The sequence below is a fragment of the Chiloscyllium punctatum genome, chromosome 11 (assembly GCF_047496795.1).
Source record: "Chiloscyllium punctatum isolate Juve2018m chromosome 11, sChiPun1.3, whole genome shotgun sequence".
In the NCBI taxonomy this organism is placed as follows: domain Eukaryota; kingdom Metazoa; phylum Chordata; class Chondrichthyes; order Orectolobiformes; family Hemiscylliidae; genus Chiloscyllium; species Chiloscyllium punctatum.
Window position 1 is genome coordinate 20,572,354 of NC_092749.1, and position 12,482 is coordinate 20,584,835.

A 12,482-nucleotide genomic window follows, 5' to 3' on the forward strand; every position below is an offset into this window, starting at 1 on the left:
TAATTTGGGAAACTCAGTCGGCATAGCCAAGTTAGATCAAAGGGTCTGTGTCCACGCTGTATGTCATAAAGTCACAGAGTCATAGAGATGTACAGCACGGAAACAGACCCTTTGGTCCAACCCGTCCATGCCGACCAGATATCCCACCCCAATCTAGTCCCACCTGCCAGCACACGGCCCATATCCCTCCAAACCCTTCCTATTCATATACCCAACCAAATGCCTCTTAAATGTTGCAATTGAACTAATAATTTTGTAAACCTCTATAAGATCACCCCTCAGTCTCCGATGCTCCAGGGAAAACAGCTCTAGCCTGTTCAGCCTCTCCCTGTAGCTCAAACCCTTCAACCATGACAACATCGTGACCCCAATACTCTATAAAACCTCCTGGATTTGGAAGATAGCATTTGCAAAAAGGAAGACACTTCGAATCCAGGAAACTATGGGCCATTCAGCTTAATTTCTATTACGGGAAAGATTTTAGAAGATATTATTAACGACATTAAACTTAGGCAAAAAATCAAGGAAATCAGGCAGAGTCAATATGGATTAGTGTTTAGCCGATTCATTCGTGTTCTTTAGAACCAGTGCAAGTTTTGTATTTAGATTTCCAGAAGGCATTTGATAAGGCGCTACATCAAAGGTTATTGCAGGGAAAAATGACATGGTGTAGGGGTAATATACAGTCGCGCCTCGACATACGAACGACCCCGTTCACGAACAAATCGGTTTACGAACAGGATTGTATGTAAAATTTTGCTTCAACGTACGTACGAAATTCAAGGTACGAACGAAAAAAGCCCGTGTGTGACCATGTGGTTTCATTGTTCTGCTTTGCCACATGCTTGTTGAACGCAAAAGCTCTTGGGCCCCGCATGATCTCATTCAGTTCGTCTTTGGCGCGTGCGCTGTGAACAGCCGTCCAAGCATTCTTATGCTATCCGAGCAATGGGAAAAATTGATTCAGTTCGCAAACTTTTCGGATTAAGTTCGTAAGTCAAGGCGCTACTGTATTGGCATATAGCGAAGGTTGGCCAATTAACAGGAAACAGAAACTATGCATAAGTGGGCTATTTTCTAGTTGGCAAGGTGGAATTGAGTGGTGTTCCACATGAATTAATGGTGGGCCCTCAACTGTTTACAATTTACACAAATAACTTGAATGAAAGGACTGAAGGTACAGTTGCCAAATTTGCTGAGGACAAAGCTAGGTCAAAAAAGGGACATGAGAAGGAATACAAGGACTACAAAAGAATATAACAGGGCCATGTGAGCTATCAAAGATTTGAAAAAAATTGAAGTGTTGGAAAATGTAAAATTGTCTATTTTGGTAGGAAGAACAAAAAAGAAACATTATCTAAACAGGGAGAAATTGCAGAGCTCTGAGATGCAGAAGGATCTGAGTGTCCTGGTGCATGAATCACAAGAGGTTAGAATGCAGGTACACCAAGTAATTAGGTAAGCAAATGATGTTATAATTTATTGTAAGGGGAATTTAATACAGAAATAAGTAGGTTATGTTTCAATCATGTGGGCTACTGATGAGACTATATGAGGAGTACTATGCATAGTATTGGTCACCATATTTAAGGACAGGCATAAATGCATTGGAAGCAGTTCACATAATGTTTACTCGCCTATTACATGGAATGGACAGGTTTTGTTGTTATGGAGAATCTAGACTGAGGGGTCAGTGTTTAAAACGAAGGAATTACAAAGTTAACAAAGAGCTGAGCAACATCTTTTGTCACAGAGGATCATACACCTTTGGAACTCCCTTACTGAGAGGGCGAGTCCCTGAATATTTTTAAACCAGGTAAAGTTCAGTTATTGTTGAGCAAAAAGATGCAGTCTTATGGGGGGGGGGGGGGGAGTTGATGGGAATATGGATTGAATCAGATCAGCCAGAATGTTATTGAATGGGGAAGCAAGCTTGAGGGGCTGAGTGATCTACTCCCGCTCCTAATCAGTACGTTCACATGTTTGAATGGAAAGAGAAAAAAAATCAAATACAGTCTTCGCGACATATTTATTGCTGCTGTATTCCCATCTCACTACATCCTGTGTTGAATTCTTAACCTTTAAAATCAATCAAGCTAAATGGTACAATAATAGACTAAAAAGCAATGAATGCACACTATCAAATTCACAATTAGCTCCAATTACTCAACTTACATTAATAAAATATATTGATGACTGCAGCAAATTTTAATGCAATGAAGCTTTCCGTTAAAACAAAATTCAGTGACAATTAACGTTAACACTCTTCTTTTAAAATATGGCATAAATTATCACTGGTTCAGCTTTCAAATTCCCTTACGAAAGCATTTTCTGACAAATATTTTAACACTATTAATCTGCGTAAGGTTCAGTGCACGTTAATGGGCTGCCTGACACTAAAACAGAACAAGAACTAGTGCACTCAAAGATCTCAAATCACCCTCAAGAAGTTTGCACTATCCTGCTCACTATTTTATTAAAATCTTATCTAATTTATACTATTCAATCCTCATTGTCACAAATCTCATCTCAGCTGCTGAAAAATTCTAAAACTTTTGAGCTGTGCCTGCATTCCAAGATAATGGCTACATAGTTGCGATGGAGATGCTATTATCCACTTCAGAGAGTCTGCGTTGCTATGGCAACGTGCACTTTTACAAGCATGTTGTAATTAGGAGCTATGGGCAATAATGGTAAAGACTCTCAATACGCTTTCCTTCATGTGACTGACCAGGGATCTCTCCTGCTTGTCATTGGTGTGTGTTGGAGGAACTTACGGGTTGATGCACACCCTGTTTGGCAGCACACTGTGTGCGCTTTCCTTGGTCATCGAGTCCTGAGGTTGGGACTCAAAAGGCACTGTGCAAAATACAGCAAAAGAAAAATCAAATCTGCCCAACATTCCAAAACATCAAGTGGTTCGTATGTGGAATGGACTTCCAGAGGCAGTGGTGGATGCGGGTACAGTTATAACTGAAAAACAACATGAAAAAAAAACATTTGAAAGGATATACTGCAGACTAAGCGCAGGCAGGTGGGACTAGGTTGGGATTATAGTCAGCATGGGTGAGTTGGACTGAAGGGTCTGTTTCCATGCTCTATAACTCTTTGATTTCATATGATGAATTACTTAGATTACTTCCACGTTTAGTCGTTAATATCACAATTGTTTTTACAAAATTGGATGCACAGAGTCAAAGAGATGTACAGCATGGAAACAGGCTTATCAGTCCACGTCATCCATGTTGACCAGATATCCTAAAATAATTTAATCATTTGCCAGCATTTAGCCTATATTTCTCTAAAGCCTTCCTATTTATATACCCATCCAGATGCCTTGTAAATGCTGTATTGGATCTGCCTCCTCCACTTCCTCTGGAAGCTCATTCCATACACACATCACCCTCTGGGTGAAATGCTGCCCTTTAGGTCCCTTTTAAATCTTTCACCTTTCATCTTAAATCTCTGCCCTCTAGTCTTCTCCCATCCTGGGGAAAAGACCTCGTCTATTTACTCTATCCATGCCCCTCATGACTTTATAAATCTCTATAAGGTCACCCCTCAGCCTCCACGTTGCAGGATAAATAGCCCAAGTCTATTCAGCTTCTCCCTATAGCTCAAATCTTTCAACCTTGGCAACAACCTTGCAAGTCTTTTCTGAACCCTTTCATGTTTTGCAACATCCTTCCTAAGCAGGGAGACCAGAATTGAATGCAGTATTCCAAAAGTGGCCTAACTAATGTCTTGTACAGCTGCAACATAACCTCCCAGTTCCTACACACAATACTCTGGCCAATAAAGGAAAATATACCAAATGCCTTCTTCACTATGCTATCTACCTGCGACTCCACTTTCAAGGTAATTTGAACCTGCACTCCAAGGTCTCTTTGTTCAGCAAAACTCCTCATGACCTTACCATTAAGTGTATAAGTCCTGCTCTGATTAGCCTTTCCAAAATGCAGTACCTCACATTTCTTTAAATTAAACTCCATCTGCCATTCCTTGGTCCACTGGCCCATCTGATCAAGATTCTGTTGTACTCTTGAGGTAACCTTCTTCGCCATCCACTACACCTCCAATTCTGACATCATCTGCAAACGTGCTAATCATACCTCCTAAGTTCACATCCAAATCACTTATACAAAATGACGAAAAGCAGTGGACCCAGCATCAATTCCTGTGGCACACCATTGGTCATAGACCTTCAGTCTGAAAAGCAACCCTCCACCATCACCCTCTGTCTTCTACCTTGGAACCAGTTCCGCATTCAAATGGCTAGTTCTCCCTGCATGCCATGTGATATAACCTTGTTAACCAGTCTACCATGAGGAACCTTGTCGAATGCCTTACTGAAGTCTATGTAGATCACGACCACCACTCTGCCCTCAACAATCTTCTTTGTTACTTCTTCAAAAAACTTAATTAACACATCTGCACTTTTCTCTGAGACTAGCATGAAGGAACTGAGAATGAGGGTTTCCCTTTTAAGACAGAGAACAGACAAAGTTTTTTTTCTCTCGGAGGATGGTTGGAGCATGGGATTCTCATCCCTAAGGTACTGGCAATTGGGTCTTTAAATTTAATGAAGGCTGATATGGACATAAACAAGGGAGTCAAGGGTTAAGGGAGAACAGATAGCAAAGTAGGGAGGAGACCACAATCAGGTCAACCAGATCTTCTTGAATGGCACAGCAGGACCATAGGGCCAAATGGCCTGCTCCTCTTGTCAAGTCTTACGATCACAAAGTTAACTGTCATTTGTCGTAAACAGTCAGAATGATTTTTTCACAGTTTAATTTGTGAACTTGTGGAAAATATTGAGCTAAATTTAACAACGGGCAGGGAGGGGGTTAGAAAGTATCTAAGGCAAACAGTGTACAAGGCTCACTGGTTCCCAGTCTGACAGTACCCTCAATTTTAAAATGTTTTTTCTTGATTTCAAATCCCTTCATACCCTCTGTAACCACCTCCAGACTTCAAACTCCCCATCAGAAACACCATTCTGATTTCTTGCCTCACCCCAATATGAATTGCTGCAATAATGATGGACATGCCTTCAGCTGCTTTGGGCCAACTCTATCACCCCCCCACTCCAACATCTGGAGGTTACCTCCCTAAATCTCTCCGCCATTCTTTCCTTCTTTAAGACACAGCTTAAGCATTTGGTGTATGGTGCTGCTTGCGAAACCTCATCTCACTGTGACCACATTTTGAGACACGTAAATTGCCAAGAGTGAGAAATGAGAGATCTGAGGGGAGTGGGTTCTGAGAGCAGAACCCAGATAAAGGGGGAACATGGCTGTTCTAACTCTGTCACAGCCCCAAAATAATCATGATGTTAACCTCATGACCCCAAAATTTGGTTGGAGACCCCACTTGGGGAATCTACAGACCAGGTTTTGAGTCATCGTCCTAATATCTCCTTATGAAGCTCGGTGTCAAATTTTGTTTCAATGTTTTCCTGAGAAAGGACCTGGCATAAACTGTTAAGGCACTGCATAAATGTAAGCTGTTGTGAAATATATTGCGTAGAACATAGAACTGGAATTGGCCCTTCAGCCCACAATGCTGTGTCAAACATGACCCCAAATTAAACGAATCCCTTCTGCTTGCCCTTGGTCCCTATCCCTCCATTCCTTGCATATTCATGTGCTTATCGAGAAGTCCCTTAAACAGCCCTATTTTTCCTACTTCCACCACCACCGCTGGAAACATGATCGAGACTCCTACAATTCTCTGTGGAAAAAAAATTTACCCCTCACATCTACTTTGAACTTTCCCCCATTCTCACCATTACGGTTTATTTCAGATCAGAAGATATCATGATACTTGCATGTGTCAGATATTTGCTTGCACTTTTCACAAAGGGTCAGTTCAACTAAAATGCTGAAGAATGTGATCAAAAGGCCACTGTCTTGTGGGTTAATACTAACGGTAATGACCAGGGAAAGAGGGGTGAAGTTTAACTGGGTGCCAACTTCCCCTCAAGTACAGCATATGGCATAGGGCATGAAGATAGGTCTTCTTTTCCTGTTAGGGTGGAGGGCACAAGCTAGCAGAGGTCCTACTCTTTCCATTCCCTTCTCCAAATGTACCACGTGGTGGACATCTCTGCTCTCATACCAGAAAATTGCTGACAAGCAAGTGAAATTACAGGCATTGCAATTCATGCCAGCACTATGTACATAATTAATGAACTTTAATAAAGAAAGCTACAGATTTTACATAATCTGACGGATTGCAGGATTCTTTAGATATGGAACCGCATGCAAATTCTGTTGGTCAAAGTCCAGCCAGAATTCCTCCTCCAAATACATGGTAACTTGCAACCAAGAGAACACAGCAGATATAGCTTCATTATCTAAAAGGACAGAAAGACAAGGCTTACTGGATTGAAGGTCTGACACGGAATACAACTCTTCTGAGGGACAGGGCAATCCAGTCAGCTGCAGAATAAAAATAGTGTTATTATGAGAGCCACCACCAGCAACCACCCCACACACACACACATATCTGTTGTCCCCCCACCTCTCTCTACAGACTTGCTCTCTCCAAGTTTGCAAGCCCTTCTGGAATGTCCAATTTTCACAACAGAGCCTCAACAGTGATTGCCAATACACAGGTTAGAAATAGGGAAGGCATTGCAGCCACTTGGTCTCCCTCTCTTCAGCTTCAAAACTTCAATGGAGAAGGAAAGGAGCTGGGCAGGATAAACCCGGGCACGAGAGGACAAAGTTAGGGAGTGGTCATTAGACTCAGCTAGAAGTGCCAAATTTTATCAAGAATGCGAAGGCACCGAAGACAGTGAAGAACCGATGAGCAAGAACAGTTGAGATAATTGGAGAAGTTGGGACTGCTTTTCTTAAACAGGAGAAGGCTAAGAGGAAATTTGATGGAGGTTTCAAAATCATAAGAGATCTGCACAGAGTAACTAGGGAGGAACAGCTCCAGCTCATAAAACAACCAGAACAAAGGGATCCAGATTTAAAATTATTTGCAAAAGTATTAACACAAGACATGAGAAAATATTTTTGACTCGGTGCATAGTTAGGGACTGGGATGCATGGTGGAGATATTTTCATTTAAAGTATGAGATGACTATTTGAATATAAACAATGTGCATGGTTTTCAGGAAAGGCAGGAGATTGCCACAAAATTGTAATGTTCATTCGAGAAACTGGCGAGACAAAATGGGCAGAATGGCCACCTTCTGCACTATAATAATTGTGGGACTGATATTAAACAGACTCTCTACCTCCCTAATCAGAGTGGATATCAAAGCTCCATGTCGCTGGTTTTGTTGAAAAGTACAGGCGTTCTTATTGGTTTTTAGCCAATGTTGATCGCTCAACTAATATCACAAGCATAGATTACCTGACTTATTCTCACAGTGATGTTTGTTGGAGCTTGCTCTGTGAAACTCTGGCTGCCATATTTCTGACATTACAAGTGGCACCATTTCACCATTGGCTGTAAACCACGATTGGGTGACCTAAGGTATTGGAAAACACTATGCAAATACAAACCTTTCTTTCCTTCTTTCATCCACAAGTTTTCTCTAAGACCCTCTTTGAACATCGCCACAGAATCTCTACAGTATGGAAGCAGGCCATTTGGCCCAATGAGACCACACCGACTCTCTGAATAGCATCCCACCCAGAACCATACTCCTACCCTATCTCTGTAACCCTGCATTTCCCATGGCTAACCCACCTAACCTGCTCATCCCTGGATACTCTGGGCAATTTAGCATGGCCAATCCATCTAACCTGCACATCTTTGGACTGTGGGAGGGAACCAGAGAGCCCAGAGGAAACTCGCCCATCATGAAGGGAATGCGCAAACTCCACACAGACTATAGCCCGAGGGTGGAATTGAACCCAGGCCCTTCACGCTGTGAGGCAGCACTCAGCTACCCTGCTGCCAACCATGGATCTACTGCAGCCACCTGGACAGACTGACACTGCCTTGTACGATCTAAAGGAGGGCACCTCCAACCATGGTGCACTTCCTTAGTGCTACATTCCAGTCTCTGCCTCGAGTGGGGACTTGAATCTACTGAACTCTGACGCAAAAATGAGCATGCTTTCCCCTGCTGCCACAGAGCGAAACATCCCCATTTAGAAAACAAATGTTTCAGCCACTTCACTGCAAACAAGAAAATGGGTTTTAATAGTTGGTGGGTTCTAGCTCAATTATAATTAAAGCTGAAATGTCCTTGAAGAATATTAATCTTTCAGCTACACTAATTATCTTCTCTGTTTGATTCGGTTTTCTGCATAGATTAAAAAAGTATATGTTTGCACTTGAAGAGGTGAGATCATTCTGATCAATGAGGGCAATTAATCTACAAAAAAAACCCTGTTCCTTCAGCACTTGCCATTTCATTTTGTATGTACTAATGTACACTGATTGCACTGAGGAATTCAAAAGACAAATCTACAATTTGCCTTTTCTTATGACTGAAGGTAACAAAAATTATATCGGGTGGTGTGCAATAGAGCTGTCAGTGATTACTACAGAGAAGAGTGATCTTACAAAATGAGAAATCATCATCTATTGCTATCATGCTAATAGTTAAGTTCTTGCTCCAATTTCCATGTGTTCAGGAGACAGATGTTAGTGGTCAGCCCAATATTCACGCAAACAATAATCCATAAGGGGGTCAGTAAAGCAATGAAATGATGACAGTTAGGAACATTTGAACTGGCATATTTTGGTGTCTCTCCTTCTAGCATTTGAAGGTTTAGTCTGAAGGATGTCTCTATACATTTGGAAATTGCGCTGTCATAAAAAGTGATGACGTGTATAAAAGTGTGGAACTGTGGACACATATGTTGGAGTGAGAGCATGTATGACAAAGAAAGTATTGTATTTATGATGTATGACTATCAAAGAGCATCCGACAGACAATGGAGACATTGCACTATCATCACTCCTGTGATGTCGGAAAAAGTTTGTGTGGTTGCATGAACAGTAATCTAATAATGATCAGATTATTTGTTTTGTGATGTTAAGTGAAGCATAAACACTGGCCAAGACTCCAGGGATAATTCCCCTGCTCTACTTAGAAATAGTGCCACAGGCTGATTTACATCGTCCAGGATGGCAAATGGAGCCTTGGTTTGATGCCTCATCTGAAAAACAGTACTTTCAACAATACAGCACTCACTCACTACTATACAGGAGTCAGTCAAGATACTTCTGCTTAAGTCTTGGCGTGGAACTTGGAACTTATTACCTTAAGAGTTAGAGGTAACAATGCTACCAAATGAGCCACCAAATTAGCAGTCAGTTTGGTTTCGATACATGTTCACAGCTTCTAAAATCTACTGTGATTATCCACATTATTTCTAGGACGTTAAGGTCTTCTTGGCATGTTTTGACCAGTATTGCACAAGTGTGATTTGATCAGAATATTTCCTGGTCTTTTACTTCAACTTGCACTTTATTATTTAAAGGGGGTGGAGGGGGCGAGGGTACTATTATTACAGTGATTTTGCAGGATGATCAGATCATAGCGTTTCAACATTACTCGCCACATAAATTTTATTTTAACGTTGTCATGATTTTACATTCTCTCCTGATTTCAATCAAGCCACTGTGAATAATTGCCAATTGGACACCTGAGAAATAAAATCAAAACGTAATTACAAAACAGTAAGGTGCAACTTTCTCCTCTCTCTGGTGGTGAGCTTGGAGGAAGAAAGAGCATGAAACTAAGAAAGGTGCTCATCATCCATCGTCTCCACCAAAATCTGGGATGGGAAGGCCCATAATTGACCAGCTCACCTCACTGCCAAATGAGACCTTTGAGTGGCCACAGAAGTTCTCTAAGGGTCTCGTCTGCATAGCCAGCTTATCACCTCCAGTGGGAGGTGTGGGGTTTGGAAGAGTAGGGGGTGATCAGCCAAAAGGACTCGGCACTTGAGCTTCCAACCATGGTCCCTGATTCCAGGTAAAGGTCTTTCGATGACCTTATTACTGCTCAATTGGCAGGGCGAGCCTTCCCGTAAAGAGAAACCACAGGTTCCTTTGCCAGCTCTTCAGCCCACAGGCTGGACCCCTCCCCCTGACACCTCAATAAGATTCTGCCTAATACTCCCCACTTACAGGGAAGCTGTAAAACATAATGTGTTTCGTACGAATATCTCTTTGCAATGCAAGTACAGGTGAAGGGAATAACGCAAAGTTTGTTCATTGTCTCACGGCCAGGGATGATTTGAAATGGAGGCACAATTAAGAGGGGCAAGGAGCAATATCAGCCAAAGGTAAAAGGTTAATGAGACATGGCTGGAAAATGGCTCACTGCTCTTATTAAGAATGTGCTTGCCTTGCAGTAATCTGCAATTACATTTATAAAATGTGCCAAATTCCTTTATCATATTAAACTCAACCAAATTCTATAACAATAGGAAACTGAGCCATCAATACTTGATCTATATATTAACCTACCAGTTTGAAGATTATCCTTGCCACAAGCCTGGTCATATCAGTTGGAACTTTCGGATAGATACTTCGCAAACATTTACATTCACGCTTGTGGTCCAGCCAAGCTAGTTTCTAAAGCGAAAAGAAAACACTTTTAACTGAGGATTAACTGGACAAATAATTGCCGATCACTGTAAATCAAACATCGGCAGACAACTCACTACATCCATATGGAGAAAATCATACTGAGAATTCCTATAGGTGAGTGACACCCAGGTGTGGAAGGATCAGTGGCAAGTCGCAGTTGAGCGACACAAGTGTCAGACAATGATTATTTCCAACAATGGAGAATCAAGCATCGTCCCCATAATCTTCAATTGGAACGACAGATTTTACCTGAATTACACAATTACAGCTCACCATCAGCGGTAATCAGTGATGGGAAATAAATGCTGGCCCAACCAGCAACTCCCATATCTTGTGAATGAATCAAAAGAAAATGGTAAGCATGCCCCCATCCCTTTACAAGACTGACTAAAATCATTGGAGAGGAGAGAAACTCAAGATAAATAATTTGAAGGGCAAGTGCTGGGGGATAGTAGGGCTATTCCGAGTTGCTTTTCTCGAGACCAGGCAGTGCAGATTGGATGAAGCAAACTCCATTTGAAAGAAATGTCCTTATTTTAGAGGAGCTTAACATGGTGATCCATCCCAAAGCATTTCCCAGGAGTGTTACTGAACAAATTTTGACCTAAGGGGGCCTTGGGTAAAGAGGTAGGATATTGTGAGGGGAGGGCTGGGGGATATTCAGCAAAGAAATTAAGATGCTGAGTTCCAAGGGTCCCCTCAGTGTGTTAAACAAGTGCAACAGATTCAAACAACATCCAAAATTAAAGGAAATGTAGTAGAGGGGAAACAGAAACTCTAACGGGGCACTGTAAAATCATAAGAGAGACAATCACAACATTAAAGCACTAATTAAATTAATAGAGGAAACGATTACAGCTCTACGCATGAAAACGTTTGCTAACACAACAAAATCAAAGACAATGTCTGGGGTTGACTGTCAATATATATCCCATCACATAGAGTAATACAGCACGAAAACAGACCCTTCAGTCCAACCGGTCCATGCTGAACATAATCCCAAATGAAACCAGTCCCACCTGCTGGCTCCTGGCCCATATCCCCCCAAACCTTTCCGATTCATGCACTTATCCAAATGTCTTTTAAATGTTGTAATTGCGCCCACATCTACCACTTCCTCAGGAAGTTCATTCCACACATGAAAAACTCTATGTAAGAAATTTGCTCCTCACATTTTGTTTAAATCTCTCTCCTCTCACCTGAAAAATGTGCCCCCTTGTCTTGAAATGTTTCCATCCTAGGGAAAAGACATCTACCATTGTTGCACCAAAGCTGCCATAAAACCCACAAGTCTTTAAGAATTGGTTGAAAAAGAGAAAAATGGCAACAAGATGAAGACCTAAAAATAAAACTTGGCGCTTTACCTGCCTGGTAGACAACACGTTTAGGAAAGACAAATACTGTAAACTGGCAAGTCGATCTGTTTAAACACCAAGAAAGGTAAGGAGACTAAAATAGCAGCAGGTGGAATGAACTGCAAGTCAACAAACAAAAGAAAGCTGTCAGAAAATTTTAAATTTTAAACAAAGGTGAATTCAATTCCAGAAGCACAATTGGGCAGAAAGAAAATTGGTCAGAAATTGCATTCACTTAAATAAAAAAGACTTAAATTCATGCATCTTTCACCACCACTTAAGTACTACACAATTGTTCATGTTTTGATTTAGAAAATGCAAATCCTCAGAGCTAAGTGATAGTCTCCTCATTTGATGAATTAGAGGCAATTAGTCCTCCATTTATTCTGGAGAGGAGACACTCCTTAGTAACATGCAGCATTATCACAGGCACTGAAGTACTTTCACAATATGGTCATTGTTAGAATGGAGGCAAGGCAGCAGAAAATCTGCAAACATACAACAATGAGACAAGCAACCTCATAATCTGCATCGCTTTAAGGATACCCA

The 12,482-nt window shown here is 41.4% G+C and overlaps 1 protein-coding gene across 9 annotated transcripts in view; it reads right to left on the reverse strand.

Annotated features, from left to right (window-relative positions):
• The window catches only part of smyd3 (SET and MYND domain containing 3), a 785,608-nt gene that overhangs the window by 531,712 nt on the left and 241,414 nt on the right, over positions 1–12,482 (reverse strand). For all 9 annotated transcript variants that reach the window (XM_072580427.1, XM_072580432.1, XM_072580428.1 and 6 more), the window contains 2 exons: positions 10,456–10,563; positions 6,389–6,446 (listed from right to left, as the gene is read on the reverse strand). In XM_072580427.1, coding sequence (XP_072436528.1) covers positions 6,389–6,446; positions 10,456–10,563 — 166 coding nt within the window. The remainder of the gene's footprint in view (positions 1–6,388; positions 6,447–10,455; positions 10,564–12,482) is intronic.